This window comes from Talpa occidentalis, unplaced genomic scaffold, assembly GCF_014898055.3.
Source record: "Talpa occidentalis isolate TD23 unplaced genomic scaffold, MPIMG_talOcc4v2.1 talOcc4.6, whole genome shotgun sequence".
NCBI classification, from domain to species: domain Eukaryota; kingdom Metazoa; phylum Chordata; class Mammalia; order Eulipotyphla; family Talpidae; genus Talpa; species Talpa occidentalis.
In genome coordinates this window covers 117,408,400-117,430,383 of record NW_023604972.1, presented here as the reverse complement: position 1 = coordinate 117,430,383, position 21,984 = coordinate 117,408,400, and the positions used below count along the sequence as shown (strand labels likewise).

General features: G+C 48.7%; 1 protein-coding gene across 3 annotated transcripts in view; it reads left to right on the top strand.

Annotated features, from left to right (window-relative positions):
- The window catches only part of NIM1K (NIM1 serine/threonine protein kinase), a 42,222-nt gene extending 23,617 nt beyond the window's left edge, over positions 1-18,605 (top strand). For all 3 annotated transcript variants that reach the window (XM_054688198.1, XM_054688199.1, XM_037530313.2), the window contains exons 2-4: positions 457-1,463; positions 15,331-15,599; positions 17,665-18,605. In XM_054688198.1, coding sequence (XP_054544173.1) covers positions 1,172-1,463; positions 15,331-15,599; positions 17,665-18,414 — 1,311 coding nt within the window. In that variant the 5' untranslated portion in view covers positions 457-1,171 and the 3' untranslated portion in view covers positions 18,415-18,605. The remainder of the gene's footprint in view (positions 1-456; positions 1,464-15,330; positions 15,600-17,664) is intronic.
- Positions 18,606-21,984: the final 3,379 nt, after the last annotated feature.

The following is a 21,984-nucleotide window of genomic DNA, read 5'->3' as shown; positions in this document are numbered from 1 at the left end:
GAGTGGAAATGACTCGAACACGAAAAATTGTACGAGAACATTAAGTGTAAAGGAAAAACACCTTATTATTTGAATAAATGTAAGAACTTTTGAAAACTGATATTCATAGGAAATCTTTATCATCATTACTCTCATATTATTATTCTAAAGTCTGACTTTAAAGCAAACCAAGGCAACATATATCTATTCCTAAGCAACAAAAAAATTTTAAAAAACAGTTGTTTTGCTAGAAATATTTACAGGCTGTGAGGGGCTTTTCTAAAATGTAGGTTGAGGAGTGTATATATGTACATTTCTTTTCTCACTAAGTCATATATAATCAAGTGTCTGCTTATTAATATGAGTCATAAATTTATAGTGTTTTTAAATCATTGCTTACAAAAGTTTCACATTCATTATAAGTCCTGTACAGTACATTAAGATGGGCTAATAAATTTTCCTATGCTTTGTTCTTAGGATGAACCAATACCTGCCAAATTTTTGAGACAGCTCACAGCTTAGGGGAAGGCTCATCTAAATAAAGGCCAGCTAAAGTGACATTGCAGGGATTTAATCCTTCTCTGGCTGCCTGTGTGACCCCAAGGCTGATTTGCAAGCTTCTTCTTTCCTGGAGTCCAGATTATTAGGTCTCTTGTCAGCAAGAGAAGCACAAAATGAAGATAGTGCAAGATAAGCACCAGCAACAGGGACCTGGCAGCCTCCAAGGGGCTTTCATGAATCAGAGTGAAGCAGTCTCCAGCCATCCAAGGAAATAGCACGCTGGAAAGTTTGTCCTGGGACACAGCCACCCCCCATGGAGCTACAGCCTGCAGGGCCAGCTGGAAAGTTTCTGGAGCCCGTTCCAGAAAGTGGCCATGGCAACTGGATGTGTGCCTGATGGTCCGGTCAGCGTTGGGGACTTCAACTTGACGGCAGGTGTGAAATGTCCCAAATGAGGCGGGCAGCTTTTGACGTGGCTGGGTAGACTCAGCTGATGCATTTGACTCTGCCCTCTTCTGGCTGAAACTGAGAAGGGGGCTCCCTCTGCCCGGCTCCGCCGGCCAGCTCTCCCAGACACGGGTCTCTGGCAGGCTTACCTCCTCTCTCCCCGCCTGGGCCTCTTCCACTCCTGCAGACCTGCCTTTGATTGGTGCCTCTTTACTGACATGGAGACGTGAGTCTGCGGGGCACGATGACAGCCGTGTGTATGAATGGAGGGGGCCTGGTGAACACCCACTATGCCAGGTGGGACCGGCGGGACAGTGTGGAAAGTGCCTGTCAGACAGAGTGCGGCAAGGAGGACGAGGAGGGGCAGCCGCGCCAGCTGACACCCTTTGAGAAGCTGACCCAGGACATGTCCCAAGATGAGAAGGTGGTGAGAGAGATCACGCTGGGCAAACGGATCGGCTTCTACCGAATCCGCGGGGAAATCGGAAGTGGGAACTTTTCCCAAGTCAAGCTGGGAATTCACTCCCTCACCAAAGGTAAGCTCTGGCCTCCCGAGGACCACTCCCTTGGGTATCGACTGCTTGGGGAGCAGGGTTAGGAAGCCTGGGGCGAGGAGGTAAGTGAGGCAGCATCACGGGGCCTCTCTAATTCCAGCCCTGTGGCTGACAGCGTGCATTATTAATTCTCACAGCAATGGCATGAGGTCAATATTTTTATTTCCATTTTACAGATAGGGAAAATAAGATCCAAAGAAGTTCAGCGTAGCTTCAGTAGTTCGATCTCAGGTGATATTGACTCCTACCTCTCCCACTATATCACATGGAGGAACTGACTCAAACTTGGAGGGGACTCTGGCCTCTCCCCTTAGACCTTGGAGAAGTAGAGTGTGGCTTGGTTCCAAGGTAATTCACATTCCAAGTCCTTATTTATAACTTCTGTTGATCTTTGTGTGTCGGCTCCAGTGCACAGAATGCGCCAGACACCTCCCGGGTAATCATGGTCAGCCATAGCAGTGTCCAGGCACCCCTCAACTCAGGGTGCTGCTTCTGTTATATTTGGGGGAAAGGACCTTCTCTGCCTCAGTGTACACTGTATGAATTCTCCTTGTGACTTGGTTCCTCTCTCTCTACCAAAATCCACACTTGCCTGGGCTGCGGGTCGCTCTGGATTCTAGCCCAGTCAATGTCCGTCTCTCTGGCCTCAGGGAGTGACCACTAACTTAGCCGAAGACTAAAGATGAGTGTAAGGGAGTTAAAAAGCCAAAAAGAATGCTTGCAAATGGTATAATTTACTGCCTTCCTAAAGCACTTCCAGGGCTCTGCTTCTCCCTGAGAGTCTCAGACTGACATTTTCTGTCCTTGGACCCAACCCGCCAGCTTGTCTCCGAGGCTGCTTTTTCTTATTTAGAGTTTTTTTTTCTTCTCTTTTTCTCCGTCTGATCCCCTGCCCTCCTGTTCCTGTATTCAGTATCTGTAGAAGCCACACACTAGTATGTGTCTGCACACCCACACCCCTCCCACATACGTTTACACATATGTCTGTGCACACAAGTTCCCAGCAGACTGGAGTGCCGTGATTTCTTCCATTTTGCTCTGAGCCTGAGTCTCTTTTGGTCTTCACATATCAGCTACTCACCTTACTTACCTGGATAAACTATAGTATATCTGTAAGCCTCCGATTCCTCAGTTACAAACTTCAGTCTGTCATAGTTCTTGCTTCAGAGGGTATCATAAGGATTAATGAGTAAGTGAATGAGTGCTTGACAAAAGTTATTGGTCACGTTATTCTGGAGATTTGTTTAGCCCCTCTTCGCCCCATCTTCTCCATTTCAGACTAGGGTTTGCCTTGCCTTTGTATAACCAAAGATCAAATAAAGTGTCCTTATCAATAGAAAAGTATTCTCCTGGCCATCTTCAAACCCAAACTGAAATAAATCCAGCTGCCATCCCCTACAGCCTATGATTTTCAACTTTGATGACATGTTAGAATTACTTGGAAAGGCTTAAAAAATAACTAGTACCCAGCATTTAATTGGTCAGGAGTGGGACTAGGTATGATAATATTTTTAAGTTCTCTAGGTGATTCTAATGGACATAGAGTTTAAGAATCACCGATTATAGCAACTTGCATATACTGCAGACATCTTTTTAAAAAGTGACTTTTTGGCATTTGCCACCAATTTATAATCTAGATATCAATTATATTCTTAAATCATCTGTGAAATATTGTGTCTGGCTTTCATACTATATTTAACTTTCAAATTTTATTCCACTTGGGATGATACTCATTTGTCCAATAATACATTATATTAGGCTGTGTGGGAGATGAAGATGAATTAGATACAACCTCCACTCTCAAGAATAAGAGAGGACAGAATATATACAAATAAGAATATACAATTCAGATTTTGAAAAACTTAAAGGAGGGAAGTCATGGGTTTAAAGGAAAAAAAGCTCTTTTACTTTAAGAATTAAGTGCTGGGTTGCAAAGCGAAGCTGGTTCGATCCAGCTGCTCCCCGGCCACGGAGGAGAGTCCCACATGGCACGCAGACCTCTCCTGCCTCCCACTGCTCCCCTCAGCAGTGTGCTTCGGTCCTTCTGCCTGCTCTGCTCCCTGCTCTGGCTCTGGTGAATTCTCTCACCCTCCCGGCTTCTGACTGTACCCAGTGCTTGTATAAATAAATAAATAAATCTTTAAAAAAAAAAAAAAGAATATTAAGGAGGGCTTTAAGTAGAGATATAATTGTAGCTGTACCTCAAGAGGAAAAGGAATTTTGGATAGGCAGTGATTCTGGGTGGTTAGCTAGAAGAAAAAAGTGATCAAAAGCACAAGGATGGGGAAATGATACATAGTAGTTTCTCCAAACCCTGGGAGGTGGCTGGTGAAAGGGGTGAAGACTCAGGTGAGCTGAGTCATGATAAACTTTGAACATTGTCCTAAGAAGCTTGGCTTGGTTTTCTCAGCTATGAAGACTCAGCAAGAAATTTGCCATTAGAAAAGGGTTTTGGAAGAGTAACTCTAACATAGTGAGAATGGAGGTTGGGAAGAGAGAGATGCAGGAGGCCAGGTGATGTCAGGAAGCTCCAGTGATAGTCCAGCCAGGCGGGAGAGATTCTGAGCCAGGGTGGCAGCGGTGGGAAGGGGAAGGAGCTGAGGATAGGAAGAGAGGAATTGCTAGGGTTAGTGTATTGGTCAGGAGCAGCAGAGTGTGCGTGTGTGTGTGTGTGTGTGTGTGTGTGTGTGTGAGAGAGAGAGAGAGAGAGAGAGAGAGAGAGAGAGAGAGAGAGAGAGAGATTGGGTTACTCTAAGGAAATGACTCTGTGATTAGGGAGACTACATCTACAGTTGGCAAACTAGATACCCAGGAAGGCTGATGGCATAATTCTGGTCAGAATCTAAAGGTCTGAGAACCAGGAGAGCAGACTCAAGAACCAGGAAGAGGCAACATTTTAGCTGGAGTCTGAAGATCAATGTTTGAACTCAGTACAGTTAGGCAGAACGTCGCTCTCAGCGTTTTCTTCTATCTAGAGCTTCAGCTGACCATCGGGGAGAGCTAGCCACGTCAGGGAGCGGGGTCTGCGTTACCAAGTGTGCTGCTTCAAACAATGTAGAGCTGAATGAGAAACAAAGGAGCAAACGCCTGGGAAGATGGGGGGCAGAAGCTAACACAGAAGACAAGGGCAGGAAGGGGACAGAAGTTGAATAAAGGCAGCCAGGAGAGGAACGCAGAAAGGACAAAGTGGCCCGTGGGGCAGAGAGGTCACAGGGAAGTCTGCGCAAAGGCTACTGGCTGTGGCCAAACTTTGAACTGTTTCCTGAGTGGGATCAGAGGTTAGATTCCGGTGGCGAGGAAGCAGGTGGGACAATGGAAGAAGATGAACTTCAGAATCCAACAACGGTAGTTTCAAATCCTTGTTCAGTCACTTAGTAGACATCTGACTTTATGCACGTTACTTAGCATTTTGGGGTCTCAGTCACCTCGGCTGTAAAATAGACAATAATTCTTAGAATTGTTGGGAAAATTACCAATAACATACATGAGGTACAAAAGCAGAGAGTAGCCACTTGATATAGGGTCATAAATGGTCGCTTTCATTGACCCTGCTTTATTTTTTTTAACTTAAGTTTATCTCAAAAGGAAATGTAGGGCCTCCCCGGTGGCGCAGTGGTTGAGCGCTGGGTTGCGAAACTGCCCGCAGCCTCTGCAGCACCGGTTTGATCCCCGGCCACCAGGCGAGGTTCCCACATGGCGCGCAGACCTCTCCTGCCACCCGCTGCTCCCCTCAGCAGTGTACTTCGGTCCTTCTGCCTGCTCTGCTCCCCGCTCTGGCTCTGGTGAATTCTCTCACCCTCCCGCGCTTCTGACTGTACCCAGTGCTTGTATAAATAAATAAATAAATCTTTAAAAAAAAAAAAAAAAAGGAAATGTAATATTATTCAAACAAGAAACCAGTACCACAGGCTGTGAGCAAAAGGTAATGGTAAAAATAAATACAATACTAACAAATTTAAAAGTTATTTATTTCACAACATTATTGAGATACAGTTGATATATCATATTGTGTAAGTTTAAGGTATACAATGTAGTGATTTTATATATGTATATATTGCAAAGTGATTGTAGCAATACGATACCTCACATAGTTATAATTGTGTATTGTGAGAACTTTAAACATCTCTTGTAGAAACTTTCAAAACATTTTAAAGAAATATTAATAATATATAGTAGTAGTAACAATAGAAAGTGACTTGAAACGCACCAACAACCAATCTGAGGCTTTCTTTTTGCCTTAATTGGATTAAAGGTGAACTGAAATGGGAACACTGTCTTTATGCAGTGATTTGTGCTTTTTTTTAAAAAAAGATTTATTTATTTATACAAGCACTGGGTACAGTCAGAAGCGTGGGGGTGGGGAGGGGGGTGAGAGAATTCACCAGAGCCAGAGCAGGGAGCAGAGCAGGCAGAAGGACCGAAGTACACTGCTGAGGGGAGCAGCGGGCGGCAGGAGAGGTCTGCGCGCCTTGTGGGACCCTCCTCCGGTGGCCGGGGAGCAGCCAGGGATAGAGCGGGCGCCGCAGAGGCTGCGGGCAGCTTCACAACCCAGCGGCTCAACCGCTGTGCCACCGGGGAGGCCCTGCTTTTTTTTTTTTTTAAAGATTTATTTATTTATGCATGCAAGAACTGGGGCATAGGCCAGAGATGCGGGGGCAGGAGGGTGAGAGGATTCACCAGAGACAGAGTGGGGAACAGAACAAGCATATTGACTGAAATACACCGCTGAGGGGAGCAGTGGGTGAGTGAGGAGAGGTCTGCTGCACCATGTGGGTAGCTCACTGGGTCAGGGATTAAACTCATGCTGCAATAGCTGCAAATAGCTTCATAGGTTTTGTCTATGCGCCCCCTGGGAGGCCCCTAAAATCTTTACCTTTGAAAGAGGAAGGGGATTTCTGAGTGAGTGGTTTAGAAAGGCTAGCTGGGAACTTCAGTACCCTGTCTCATTGCCAGGCCGTGTCAGATTCTGGAGTGTGGATAGCAATTCCCACCCATGTGGTCCCCATACAAAGCCAAATTGCCCAAAATTGTCATCAGGTTTACTAGGAAGTATGGACAGTCTGGATAAGGTAATTCAGGAGACTCCCAGGGAAGCGGAGGGCTGCAGTGCCTGCCGGGGCGGCTCCCAGAACAGTAGTTTAAAAAAAGGCACCAGCTGCTCTGGTTCTCTAGGAAGAAGCTCCAGGCCCCTGGTGACTGGAGTTTATTTTTATAGCTAACAGCTCAGAGTCCCTGCGCCTTGCAAGTTGATAGGGCAGCTACAGCCGTTAGAGTCCCCTTTTAGGCTGATTAGAAATTTCTCAAGAGAGATGATGCTCTGGGCTTCTGAATATTTGATGTCCCATCTGTTGTCACCAACAAAAGTGAAAGAAGCAGCAGTGGATGCTGGTCCCTCTCTCTGTTGTTTCCTTCTTGACCTCTCCTTCCCTGTCTCCTTGTACACTCTCAGTTCACACTTCATTTATTCACCTGTTCATTCATTTCTCGATTTAAAAAGCTGGTAACTCTCCTGTGCCCAGACGCTGTTCTGGGTCTGAAAGAGGCAAATAAGATACCAGTTCTTGCCTGATGTGGGCTCACAGTATATCATGGAGACAGGCAGGAAATAATTGATAAGTATGTCACAGAGCAGGGCAGGAAATGTCCTCACTACGCCTGAGCATCAGGAAAGGCTCAATTGACCACGAAGGGTTTGGATGAGGTTTTGAGGTTTAAAGAGAAATTATGCAGGACATGGGGGGAAAATTCCAGGCAGGGCGGGGAGGGAAGGTGTGTGGAGGTATGAGCCATGTGGGGAATATTTGGAGATTCAAAAGTACTTCAGCAAGGCTGGAGCCTGGGCGATACCCACAGAGCGCTGGGGGGGCAGGGCGGGGGGATGCAGGCAGGGGCTGGACCACAGAACCTTCTTGCCTATTTGAAATTTGTCATTTGGGTATCGGGAACCATGGAAGAGCTTTAAGCCAGCAATTAATACAAGCGATTGATATGATTTGATTTCTGTAAGGAAGGTGAATTGAAGTTGGGGTGTGGCAAGAGTCAGGGAGTCAGAAAGAAAGAAGAGTCCAGAAGACTGATGGTGTCCACCTCCACCGAGGCAGCAACGGCAGTAGGACAGGAGGAGCTGTGCTTGGCCAATATTTTAGAACATTGGAAAGCCTTGAGGTCCTCAGGATGGTGGGAAGGGCACCCCTGAAGACCTGAGGATGAGTCCCAGGTTTCTAGCTTAAATGGCACATCCATGAATAGTGAATATAGAAGAAATGCATCTGAGAGTGAAGACTTGAAGGCACTGATGTGGCGTCTGTGATGTGAAGGAGCCAGACAGCCATTTCTCTGGGAGCCCAAGGGAAAGCATGAATGAGACACAAAGATGGGGGGTGGGGGGGCAGTTAACAAATCCAGGGTAGGGGGAAAGTCTTGGGTGTCCTGGTTCCCAGGTCCTTGGTGCCGAACACTGTATCATATAGATACATCACGAGAGACATTCAGCAAGTGCTGGTGAGTTGGTCAGTGTACTCTCTCGTCAAAATCCAGTGGTGAGTGGGGCCTCCCGGGTGGCGCAGCGGTTGAGCGCTGGGTTGCAAAGCTGCCCGCGGCCTCTGTGGCGCCGGTTCGATCCCTGGCTGCTCCCCGGCCACCGGAGGAGGGTCCCACATGGCACGCAGACCTCTCCTGCCGCCCGTTGCTCCCCTCAGCAGTGTGCTTCGGTCCTTCTGCCTGCTCTGCTCCCCACTCTGCCTCTGGTGAATTCTCTCACCCTCCTGCGCTTCTGACTGTGCCCAGTGCTTGTATAAACAAAAACAAACAAACCAGCAAACAAATAAATAAAAAGCATGCCTCTATTAAAAAAAAAAAATCCAGCGGTGAGGCAGATGAGAGGACCAACTCTGGCAGGTTCTTTGTGGAGGTCTCCTAGGAGGACAGGGCTAGGCAGCTAATTCAGTCTCTCAGAAAGAGAAGGTCCACTGATTTTAAGTGATCCCTCCTCTTGAACACAATCATTTTTTTTACTATTAAAATTTTTTATTTACATCGTCCATTTTTTTTGAAAATTTCTTCAACTTGCTCATTCAGTTTTTCCTTGAGCTTTCCATCTGAACTTTTATTTTTTTTTAATATTTATTTATGCATACAAGAGCTGGGGTAAAGGCCAGAGGTGTGGGGGGTGAGAGGACCCACCAGAGCCAGAGTGGGGAACAGAACAGGCAGACGGACTGAAATACACTGCTGAGGGGAGCAGCGAGCAAGTCAGGAGAGGTCTGCGCGCCATGTGGGTTGCACCCTGGCCGGGGATCTAACTTGTGCTGCAGTGGCTGCAGACAACTTCATAGGTTGTGTCTTAACCCCTTGCCCGATCAGGGAGGCCCCTCATTGTTCATTTTTTTTTTTTTTAATAGAGGCATGTTTTATTTATTTATTTGTTTGTTTGTTTGTTTTGTTTATACAAGCACTGGGTACAGTCAGAAGCGCGCGGGAGGGTGAGAGAATTCACCAGAGTCAGAGCGGGGAGCAGAGCAGGCAGAAGGACCGAAGTACACTGCTGAGGGGAGCAGCGGGCGGCAGGAGAGGTCTGCGCGCCATGTGGGACCCTCCTCCGGTGGCCCCAGGGAGCAGCCGGGGATTGAACCGGTGCTGCAGAGGCTGCGGGCAGCTTCACAACCCAGCGCTCAACCGCTGCGTCACCGGGGAGGCCCCCCTCATTGTTCATTTTTAAACAATGTTTGCTTTCTATCCCCTCAGGTGTAGTCCCCATAGAATTTCTTCTCCCAATTCACCTGTGCACCATCACCACAGTCCTCTTTGCTCCTCCTTCCCTCCCTCCAATCCCTCTCCCTTGAACAGAATCATTTAAACAGCAATTTAAAACCATATTCTTATTTTAAAAATGGTTAGTAAGTGGCTTTGGCGAGTCCATCCTAAAAATAAGCCCAACATTAGAACTATTGTAACAAAAAGAAGTTCATTGTGGTATTATTTTTGGTGCAAAGAACTAGAAATAACTTTTGTGACCTGACAATATAGGAATGGTCAAATAAAGCCAATAAACCAGCTGAAAGATGACACAGCCCTTAAAAATCATAATGATGAAAAGTCTGGCAACATGGGAGATGTGCAGGATGTCATAGTAAATGAACAGGGCAAAACTGAGTGTCCAGTGTGATGATTTTTAACACTTCTCCTGGGTTCTTGTGAAGATTAAATGTGATCATTCATTCAACAAATATTTGTTTAACACCTGCTGGGTAACAGGCATTCTTCCAGAGCCTGGTGATTGGCACTGACCCGAATTCTGCTGGGGAGACACAGACGAAAAAATAAGTCAATAAACTATTCATCATGTTGTGTATGGATAAGTGATAAGGAAAACAGCAGGAAGGGAGAGGGAGCAGCTATGTCTAGATAAGTTTTTAGATAAGTTGGCTGGGGTCTGAGGAAGTGACAGAGAGAAAACTGAGAGAAATAAGAGCTGGCTGTGTGTACATGAGGAAAGGGCTCAGGCAGTAGGAATGGGAAGTACAAAAGTGTCAAGGCAGGAGCATGTGCCTGTACTACCTCTGGAAATGGAGAGGCAGGAGGACAGACAGTAGCAAGGACCAGATCCTGATGGGTCAATGGGTTACAGTAAGGCCTTCAGCTTTTCCTGTGCATGGCGGGAGCAGAGAAGTGACATGACCTGGCTGATGCTTTAATAGGATCACGCAGGCTGCTCTGTTGAAAATAGACTGCAGGGGTCAAAGGCAGAAAATGGGAGATCAGTTAGGAGCCTGTTGTAATAATCTAGGCAAGAGAGAATGGGGGCTTGGGCTGGGATGCAGTGAAATGCTGAGAGGTAGCTGGGCTTGGCTATATTTAGAAGAAGAGATAACAGGATTTGCCAACAAATTGAAAGCATAGTGGGAAAGGGATGAGTCATATACTCAAGGTTTTGGGTCTAGACAACTGTGAGAATAGTTTCCATTTGCTGAAATTGGGGAAACTGTAGGAGGAGCAGGTTTGGGGTAGGGGAAATCAAGAGTCCAGTGTTGAACTGGACTGGCTGTGCCTCTCACACACACATGCAGATGCTGTTGGCCCCTGCAAGGTAAGCGCTTTAATCAGGCTTTTTACACCACTTGCCTCTGGGGCTGTCACCCGTGGCCTTGGTTGTGCTAATGCGGCAGGCGCTTAGGAGTGCAGGCGTGGGGCACGCGGCCTGATTGTGGACACCGGGAGCATGGTGTGGGCACGCGTGAGGGTGCACATGTAAACTCAGAGGAGGGGATATAAGGGCAGCGTCATCCAGACGGAGGACGCCTGGGGACGGACAAGCAGTAGGGCTGCAGAAGAGGCAAGACCGTGGGAGGCACTCCAGCGAGAGACAGCTAGCTTCGAGATTGAGATTCGCTGGGGGCTGGGGGTTTGCCAGCTGCCCGGCCCCCCTGCTCATCACAGGCCTAGTTGCCCCACTGCAGGGCTCCCCCATATCTCTTTGGGTCTTGCCATTTCAGTGCAGCGGGCCTGACTTTCACGGCCGGTCTCTCCATCCCGTTGCCTCCGGGCTTTCTCTAGCTGCTGAAGCCGCCCCTCCTGCGGCAGGAGGCCAGAAAGGCCGGAGGAAACGTCCCCCAGGAGCGAGCCACCCCCAGCAATGGAGGCAGAACCCCGCGGCTCTCGCTCTCCTCATGCTGCAGCGGAGGCAGAAGTCCGCAGGAGGAGCAGGCCACGTGCTGCCTGTACACTCCGGCCGCCTCTCCTGCCCCATCTCACTGCAGTTTTCTGCCAGCTTTTCCTGTGGCCACGCTCTCAGCCTGCACTTGCACGCGAATCCCCGACTCAGGGGCTGCTTCTGGCAAGACCCAAACGAAGACAACTAAGAGGAGAGCTTCTGCTGGCCGGTTTATTTATGCGCCAAGGAAGTGGCTGTGGAGAAGAGCTCGAAGGACTAAGCCCTAAGGCATCCCCCAGGGAGAGCTGGCAGGAGGCAGAGCGCACCGCGGGAGCCGGAGCAGAGGGGCGAGGTTAGAGGGAAAGCCGCGCTGGCGCCAGCCTGGAAACCCGGAGAGACGGGGCGCCCAGGAGAGGGGGTGAAGCCTAAGAACTGACCAGCGTTTTCAGCCTCTGGGAACCACTGAGGCCCCCCGGAGAGCATTTTCAGTAGCGTTCTCTCTCAGGTTCAAGACCTAATAAAGGGAGAACTGGAGACAGTGAAGAAAAGCCAACTTTTTAAGGAATATGGTTTTGTACTGTCCTTCTCTCTCCCCGGCCTAGAGCGACAGTGTTGATCTTTTTCACTGCCTGGTGCGCAGTCGGCACTCACTGAGCCTGTGCTGAAAGAGTGGGTTCAGAAACCTAATTCTTTTTCTCCTGTGTGGAAGAGCTGGGGTGGAAGCCAGGGGGAGGTGTGGGGAAGTGAGAGGATTCACCAGAGTGGGGAGCAGAACAGGCAGACTGACTGAAATACACCGCTGAGGGGAGTCAGGAAAGGTCTGCTGTGCCATGTGGGTCACCTCGCTGGCCAGGGATCGAAATCAGGCCAAAGTGATAGCCCTGAGACTTAACCCCTAGGCCACCTGGGAGGCTCCAGAGACCTCATTCTTATAGGACAGCAGCTTCTATCAATTAGTGGTGATTCAGTGTACAAGACTTTTAAAATGGGTTATATGATGATGCGCTTCTGTTACGAGGCTTGGCTACAAGCTGACTTAACCCAACATAAAGGAAACAGGCGGGGACCAGAGTGAGGCCATGGGGGTACTGGGGCACAGAATTTAATGATGTGCTTCCTCTCATATGGCTGCCTTCCTCACTCACTCTGATCCTGACCCTGGGTGGACAACCTTTGCTAAGAACCACTCATATAAAATTTAAAAAGCAAAGCTAGCAGTGTGCTAAAGGGAGGTTGTAACAGCAGCTGGATACCCCCACACACATATACACACCCATCTGATGAACCAATTCTTAATTCTTAGGTTCTCACAGTGTGGGGGCTGTGAGTGCAGCTGCCTCCAGGTAAGAGAGGGGTAGCCCAGAGGGTTGAACACTTGCCCTGAGGAGCAAGGTGTCCGCTCCAGGCAATGAGCCAGATTCACAGTGGAATTTACCATTCTGGCCCTTAAAGTAACAGCTTACCCGCCAGGTTACACACAACCAGAAGTTTCTTCTTTTTTTTTTTTTAAGATTTATTTATTTATGCATACAAGAACCGGGGTGCAGGCCAGAGGTGCAAGGGGTGAGAGGATTCACCAGAGACAGAGTGGGGAACAGAACAGGCAGACTGACTGAAATACGCTGGAGCAGCGGGCGAGACAGGAGAGGTCTGCTGCACTGTGTGGGTAGCTCCCTGGCCAGGGATCAAACTCGTGCTGCAGAGGCTGTGGATAGCTTCATAGTACTGTGCTTAACCCCTTGTGCCACCAGGGGGGCCCCAGAAGTTTCTTCTTCAGGTAAATACCTGAAAGGAATCTTGATTCCTCTAAGATGCAGGAAGAAAGATGCAACCAGGAGGGATTTTCAGGAAAGGGCGCTCTTCTGGGGCCAGGTGCCACGGGTGTTACACAGGGATCTGCCCCCTCATGGCCTCCTTCTTCCCTTCCCAATTTGCCTCCACCAGAGGAAGCAGAGGAAGAGCGGAAGAAGCAGAAGGAAGCAGAGGGAGTGAAAGGAGCAGGCCCAGAGCACCATGCCCCCTTCCATGCCAGAAGCCCCAATGGACCGACTTTAATACACTGATAATTCCTATTTTAAACGGGTTACATCCATTCCCATGCTGATAACCACCACAACAAAATTCTTCAAAACAGCTGTTTTGCAAGTAGGTCAAGCAAACACTTCGCAATTCTGTTTTTCCCAGAAATTCCTGATAAATTCTTTCTTAGTTACTAGAAAGTTTGATCTGGTCTGACCAAAAAATGAAGTTTGCTTTGGATTGGAGTTTCATTCATTTTCAAAGTAGCACTAGCTGCTTTCATTGCCAATTAATCTATGTTAATTGTAGATTTCAATTGTATGATTATAGAAAAATTAGAAAATACAGATAGGCAAAAAAAAAAAAGAAAGGAAAATCACTCATGACTGTCTATAATAATATGACTTTTCTAAACATTTTGGTGATTATCATTCCTGATTTTTTCTTGCAAATGTATATTTGTATCTTTTCCTTACCATTCTACATTGAACATCTTTTTCACATCAAAAATAAAGATCAGGGCTTCCCCTGGTGGCGCAGTGGTTGAGCGCTGGGCTGCGAAGCTGCCCGCAGCCTCTGTAGCGCTGGTTCGATCCCCGGCCACCGGCGAGGGTCCCACATGTCCCGCAGGCCTCTCCTGCCGCGCCCACTGCTCCCCTCAGCAGTGTATTTCGTCGGTCTGCCTGTTCTGTTCCCCACTCTGGTTCTGGTGAATCTTCTCACCCTCCTGTGCTTCTGACTGTACCTAGTGCTTGTATAAATAAATAAATAAATCTTTAAAAAAAAAAATAAAGATCAACCTCATTATTTTGATAGTTACATTATAGATATAGATGGATAAGCTACAGTTTATTTTAATTTTTTTTTTTAATAGAGGCATGCTTTTATTTTATTTTATTTATTTGTTTGTTTGTTTTGTTTATACATGCACTGGGTACAGTCAGAAGCACATGGGAGGGTGAGAGAATTCACCAGAGCCAGAGCGGGGAGCAGAGCAGGCAGAAGGACCGAAGTACACTGCTGAGGGGAGCAGCGGGCGGCAGGAGAGGTTTGCGCGCCATGTGGGACCCTCCTCCAGTGGCAGGGGAGCAGCTGGGGATTGAACCGGCACTGCAGAGGCTGCGGGCAGCTTCGCAACCCAGCGCTCAACCGCTGCGCCACGGGGGAGGCCCGCTACAGTTTATTTTAAAACCCACCCTCTTCTTGAACAATGAAGCTATTCCAGTAGCACAGGCATCTTCTCACACACATACTCTTATACATGTGTCAGATTATTTCTTTAAGATTAATTGCCAGCAGTGAAATAGCTGGGTCATAGGGCATGACCATTTAGAAGGTGCTTGACACATAAATCTGCACTACAGTCTAGAATACATAACCCTCCCACCAGCAGCACAATGCAGTTCCAGTCTCGGTGTATCCTCAACATCACCCACAAAACCTGAGTACCAGTGTGGCAAGTCCTGCTACCTCATGTCCCAGGCAGAGTTGGATAGAACATGTCTCTACAGGGAAGGAGGTGGAAACAGATGACATTTATAGGCCAAGTGTGCTGAGATTATAGGACAGATAATGATAGAATGTGGACATAATGACCTTCCTAGGACAGGGTTTATGGAAGGCTTCCTGGAAGAGACTGGTTCTAAAGCTAGTGCCAAAGGATCATCAGTAATTAGCTCAGTAAAGAACAGGGAAGGAGTGATGAGCGATAGCGAAGATGACCCAGGAAGATTCAGGCAGATCCAGGGAGAGGAATGGTCCTAAGCATGAATACTGAGTATCTTTTCAAGAAACAACAAAAGGTACTGCATTGGTAGGACAGGTGCATGTGGAGGTGAGGATGGTGGACAGAAGTGGTAGATGATGAGGCAAAGGTGGCACTTGCATCTGATCAAGAAGGATTCTCTTGGCTGAGCAAAGAAACTTTATTTAGAAAACTGAAACCTCCTTGAGAGGCTTCAAAGGGGTTGGCATCAAAGAGGGGTTGGCATCAAAGCCTCACACTGATCGATCCAGGACTACACAGATGGGGACACTGGGACTACCACCTGTCACAACCACTGACCTGCAAGCCTGGGACAGGCACTTAACCTCTGTGTGTAGGTAAAGCAAGGGACCGCTCTAGGTCACTTCTAAATATCTATGCTCTTGCAAATCTGACTCTGACTTTTCTTTTTCCAGAAAAGGTGGCCATTAAGATCCTGGACAAGACCAAATTAGACCAGAAAACCCAAAGGCTGCTCTCCCGGGAGATCTCCAGCATGGAAAAGTTGCACCACCCCAACATCATCCGCCTTTACGAAGTCGTGGAGACCCTATCCAAGCTCCACCTGGTAATGGAGTATGCAGGGGGTGGGGAGCTCTTCGGGAAAATCAGCACGGAAGGGAAGCTCTCAGAACCAGAAAGCAAGCTCATCTTCTCTCAGATTGTGTCCGCCGTGAAGCACATGGTGAGCAGGGGTGAGGAGGGAGAGTCTTGCTCCCACTCTACCTACATTGGCAGGGGGGCGGGGGGCGGGCAGGGCTTTAGTCTGCTGCCACCTCACCGTCCCAGAGGGCTTAAGTCCCATGAGGCAGAAACGGTCCCCTCGGTGAGAGTCAGGAGTCTGGCTGGGACCCTGCTCCATGCCTCGGAAGGAATGCTGAGGGGTCTCTGGAGATGGGCAGCCTCCTGCTTCCTACAGAAGTTGGCAGACAAACATCATCTCCATGGTGTCAGCCATGTCTCCAACCGCATCTTCCACTCCCCAGAGAGTTGGCTTCTCGCTGCCTCCCTTATTCTGTGTCTCAGATGCCTCCTCCTGTGCCTCATTCCAAATCCCGCACGTCATGACCCAGCTCGGGTCTGCCTCTCAGTGAAACTTTCTTCACTCACGTCAGCTCACATGGATCTTCCCTGCCCTCGGCGAACATCTCACTCCGGCTGCCTCACAATCATACTTGATCGTGTCATTCGTATTTTCATTCTCTGGTTATTTCTTTAGCTAAATCTTGACTCCCACACCACGTTCCCTGGCTCCTCCGAGGACTGCATTTCCGTCCATCCACTGCTGCCGCATTGCTGGGCCACGGGAGGGTCTAGACTTGCAGCCCAGCGAACCGCTTTTACTCCTCTCGGTAGTGCAACGTCCGGCCCACCCCCTTCACCCACATCTCGGTCTGGTTGTCAGGCGAACCGCTTGTCTGGAGTCTGTATTAGTTGAGAGGCTGCCTCTAGTTCTCTTCTGCCTGATGTTGTGAGGCAAGAACTGAGATTAGTGGCTCTTGGCCAGATTATTTGGGGGGGGGGGCGGGGGGGGTGTTAGTGACCTAGTGAGCCCGAGAGAGCAGTGGGGAGGGAGACAGGGAGGGCAGAGAGTGAGCAAGAGAGACGCTGAGTGTAGAGTTGGCGGAATGAGTTTCAGGCCTGGTTCTCCCAGTTGTCATTTAAGGGCCTCTGTGCCGGGGTGATCAGGGAATCAGCCAGGCCCACAGCAAGCAGTAGAACACACAGGCAGAGAGTCTTCTACATTCTCTTTGGAACAAAAAATCAGGTGGGAGAACAAAAAATCCAGTAGTAGAGGATCCCACAGGAGGCTCCTCTGAGAAGCCATTTTTACAGCCGGAGTTCTTGAAGCTCAGTGCCCTGGCATTTCTCCCAGTTCTCTGGTCTCCAGAAAGAAGGGTGAGTCGTAGACAGACCTGCATTTTATCGAATTTGTTTACTCTGTGAGTAAACAGAGCAAAGACAGAACCACATATAGCCCTCACCACAGCCGCTGCAGCGGTTATCCGTGTTCCATTCGACAAAGGAAAACTGTCCCTCGCATTACCTATGTGGTGTGTTCAACCCAGAATGGACCGAAGCTGTCAGTCTCCAAAGCCTGGATTCTTACCCCAGGAGGTCCACTGGGAAAAGTCATGTTAAACTATTTCCCAAGAGCCCTTGGGATTGAATAGGTCAAGGGTCTCCAAGCTCATTTGTCTGGATCCAGAATGCAAGGGCAGGGGGTCATGTGCACGCGCACAACCCACTGTGGGACCAGCCACTAAGGCCCTCCTCCCTTCTACTGAGTTCCAGAAAGATAAAGGGGCCCACCCAGAGGAATGGTTAGACAGTCAGAGGAGGCCTCCAGGCCTGCTTGGTCTTGGCCCTATTCAAGAGATCATTCGGCCAGAAAAACTGACACAGGGCCTCAAAAACAAAGGATTACTATTTCCTTGTTTCAGAGCTTGTAGTTTCATAAGCTTTGGGTCTTGCTTCTGGCCCTCATTCCTCAGTCCACGTGTGTCGGGTAGACTCCAGTCCTCACCCCACAGGGGATTAGAACCTTGGGTCTCCTTGGGGGTGGGAGGAGTATTGCATGAGGCTGAAGGTTATGTAGGCAGCCTCACTGTTCTGATAGGATTTAAGTGATCGCCACTGAATTCCTGTTAACACACAGTTGCTCACTGTCTCAGAGCAACTGATAAAACATTTTTTTATTTGTGTATTTCATTTTAAAAATGATTGTTTCCCCTTGTCTTCTTCCACAGCACGAAAACCAAATTATTCACAGAGATCTGAAGGCAGAAAATGTGTTCTATACCAGTAACACCTGCGTGAAGGTGGGCGACTTTGGATTCAGCACAGTAAGTAGAAAGGGCGAGATGCTGAACACTTTCTGCGGGTCTCCCCCATACGCGGCGCCTGAGCTTTTCCGAGACGAGCACTACGTGGGCGTGCACGTGGACGTCTGGGCCCTGGGAGTGCTCCTGTACTTCGTGGTCACCGGCACCATGCCATTTCGGGCAGAGACCGTGGCCAAGCTCAAGAAGAGCATCCTGGAGGGCGCCTACAGCGTGCCCCCGCACGTGTCCGGGCCCTGCCTGCGCCTCATTCGGGGCATCCTGCAGCCCACCCCCACCGACAGGCTGGGCATCGACTCCATCATGAACAACGAGTGGATGCAGGGGGTGCCCTACCCGACCCCTCTGGAGCCTTTCCAGCTGGATCCCAAACATTTGTCAGAAACCAGCATCCTCAAAGAAGAAGAAAATGAGGTCAAGAGCACTTTACAGCATCTGGGTATCACAGAAGAGCATATTCGAAATAACCAAGGGAGAGACGCCCGGAGCTCCATCACCGGAGTCTACCGAATCATCTTGCACAGAGTCCAAAGGAAAAAGGCTTCGGAAAGCGGCCCAATAATGGTACTGCCAGAGCCGAAAGAAAGGGACCTAAAGAAGGGGCCCCGCGTCTACAGAGGCATAAGGCACACATCGAAGTTCTGCTCAATTTTATAAACGGCACTAGACTACTGGTGACTCACCAAGATCACTCTTGCTGCTTTTGGTTTTTTTTCTTGGACAACTTGGGTGAAGACATTTTTGTAATTTTTAAATAAATTTAAATTTAAGATATGCCATTTTGTCGTCCCCCACCCCCACCCCCCAATTCCATCCTCTTAGGTTCTGGCTCAATTTGGGATCTTGTGTTGCTTGCGAACTCTAGTATTCACTCATTTCATCAAGTATTTCACCAGTGCCTGCTATGTGGCAGGTACCTATTCTAAGGTGCTGAAAATAGTCCAGGTCCTTCCTGTCCCATGTCAGATATTCTAGTGCTAGACAAGGAACACAATTTTTTTTTTGAAATTTTCTTTCAAAGCAGGCAATAACAAAATCTTTTTTTTTTTCCCCTCAAAGTATAGTATCAGCTAGTGAGAGCTACTGTGCAGAGAAGTCAAGTGGGAATGCTGATGTTAGAAGCTTGCAACTTTGGATCAGCTCATCAAGGAAGGCCACTTTGAGATGATGAGCTGACGTCTGGGTGAGCAACAGGAGTGACTCTGGAGGAGCAGGCTGAGAGCAGTCCAGACAGCGAGGGTTTTAGACTGGGTCCCTCCCAAACAGGACAAACGTTTCCATGCAGAGTAACTTACTGGGAACGTGATCCTGCAGAGCAGCAGTGCGGCGCAGGGGAGAGTACAGGGAGAGCTGAGAGCACTCAGCCTGCGCAATAGACCAGCGCTCAGTCCTGCAGGGTCCTCTGGGAGCCATAAGAAACTCACTTCCTCAAGGTCCATAGAGGAAAGCATTTCTCAACAGCTCCTGTTCACCGTTGATCGAGGGTGCCTCTGCCCCTGCTTAGCTTTGCCTGCTTATCAGCTGGCACAGGGAAGCCCAAAGTGACCAGGCGATAATCGTAGGTTGCAATTCACTGGACCCTTACTGCACCCTCTGGTGAAAGCGTCCCCCTGACCCAGGAACCAAAGCCTCTCATCTAGCCAAGCCTAGCTTGTTGCAAGAGAATCACAAATTCGAGTGGGTCACTGGCTGTGAAGGTGAGAAGAGTCGATCCTACTCTACCCTTGGGTCCCCAGGCCTGTGCAGATTAACAATAGGGCACTCGATCGGCCTTTGTACACCAAATCCTGGAGGCTGACCTACAAGGTACTGTTGGATCACTGGTGCCTCGGCTGAGCCATTCCATCATTTCATTTCTGCAGGCTGTTTCTGGTGCTGGGGTATGTAGCCGAGATGCCTAGATCTGCGGGCGTGTGTCCATCGCCCCACCACTGTGGGGTAAATGAATTAACCAGGCTTTTTGCGCCAGTAGCCTCTATGGCTCTCAGCTGAGGCCTTAATTGTGTTAATGCAGAAGGCACTTGGGAGTGTGGGCATGGGGCACGCGTGCCTGATTGTGGGCACCTGGAACATGGGTGTGCGCGCATGTGTGCACATCCGAGCTTAGAGGCTGGGGTAAAACCAGCAGCAGCGGCAGCAGGGTAGTAGTGAGAGAGCGAGTGGCAGGGCCAAAGAAGGGCTGAGACCATGAGATGACGGATGAGAGAACACCAGAGAGAACCCGGAGAACGAGCGTAAATATTCATGGGGGGCTGGGAAGCTCCGTTGCCTGCCTGCCTCCTGGTCCGGCATGCCCTGCCTGCTGCAGTTGTCAACTACTACCTTTGCCGAAAAAGTGGACTCGAGGCAATGCCATGGGAGAGACCGGGACAGCGGATCAGTATCCTGTACTTCACAGCATGACTGTGTTGGAGGACACGCTGCAGGTAGGAAAGGCAAACCCCTATCCTGAGTGGGTGTTGATTTCAATGAGCATGAATCACTGCCGTGCGTATTGGAATTTGAGTTTGTGCATCTCTTGAGGAGACAGATTTATCCCTTGAGTCCCCAAGCGTCCTCTAATCAGGAGATCAATCTAGGGAGCGCACCTGTAGCATGCCAGGAGCCTAAGTAGTTCTCTGTTGCCTCAATCCGGGACCCTGCAGGGCTGTGTTGTAACCTTCTCCTGGAGGTGCCATTCTCTACGGTGTTTTTAATTTCCATGTATCTGCTAGAGTAGCAACGTTGCTTGCACTGGTCTGAAATTGCTATAGATCGTGTGTGTGTGTGTATGTGTGTGTGTGTGTGTGAGAGAGAGAGAGAGAGAGAGAGAGAGAGAAAGAAAGATCCATTTGAAACTGGCAGGCCTGGTATATGGGCAGGAGAGGAATATGCCAAGTACAATACATGTGCTTCTCAAATTCAGAGTCCTATCAAACCATTGCCTGTTTCAGGGCTAAGGAGAACAAGTTGCAACCAATGATCCTTTACCTAAAAGGAATATATAGGCATCTCCCATGTCATGCCTTCTAAACTTTTTCAATGTGACAGGCCCCTGATTTGTTACGGAGCTTCTCACCCTGTAAGTCTAACTTGGGCATCTGGAGTTCTTGGCACTTTCTGACGCCAGATCCACCTAGCACGCTGACATGCTAAGGTGGACCAGCATGATGTAACTCTGCAGAATGTCCCGATAGTTAAGGTCCGCTTAGACGGTACTGTGACATAGAGCAGATTTAACATCGCCCAGGTGCAAGAGTGAATGAGAATCTGCTGACCATCCCAGAGCAATGACTACTGCTCTTGATTCTCCTTTGGTGAAAATTAACAATGAATTTTTCAAAGAAATAGCTGCATATTAATGCCAGAAACATGAATTTAAAATCCAGGGTTGAACCTTAACCACCTAGGGGGTGAGAGGGAGCTGGCCCCTACCCTCCCCCAGCAGTGGAAAGTCTGCACATTTATAGTGGGCTTACTGTATCCTTGGTGTCCACATCTGAGGGCAAGACTTTGTGGTTCAAGGGTCAGCTGTACTGTGGCAGCAGGGCCTTTTCTCAGGGATGCCTGGCCTCCCCTTCCCTGTGCACTGGATCTGTGAATTAACTTAGATGTGGGACCATGGCTTTTTCACTGTGACAGAGCATGTCAGGTTGCTGCTGGCCGGTTTGCCTCTTCGATAGGACTTTTCTTTCTACAAGTCAAGTAACACTCTAGCCAGCTGTCACTTAGAACCCCAAGATCTGTCAGTCATTGTCTCAAAGCCCTCCTCCTCCAGTCAAGGCATCCTGATTTCCGCTCCAGCCTGACTGTCCATTATATTGCATCCACCACCTTGCCTCTGACATTTAATGCATGGCTATGCCATTCCAGAATCCCATCATTCCCACTGAGAGCAGCATGCCTGCATCCATGGCAGCACTTCCTCCTGTCAGCCCCCACCTGAGTGGGCAGCCATCACTGAGACTTTTGTAGATGCCTGTGAGTTCCTGCCAAGTACTCTTTTATCGCCTCAGTGAAGGCACTGTCCTCCTGGGGACTGGAATTAGGTGGTTTCTCAGAGTCACATCACAGATCCATTCTAAAATTCACTCTTTCTGGAACTTTCCATCCCTTTTCTTAATACTACACCATGACAGTCATCCATCTCCACCTTTCACTGTGTGCCGTGTGCCCATACCTTGGTACCCTTCCTGGCAGAACAACTTCAGGTGTCCTTCACTCCAAGTCATGGAAAAATCAACTCTA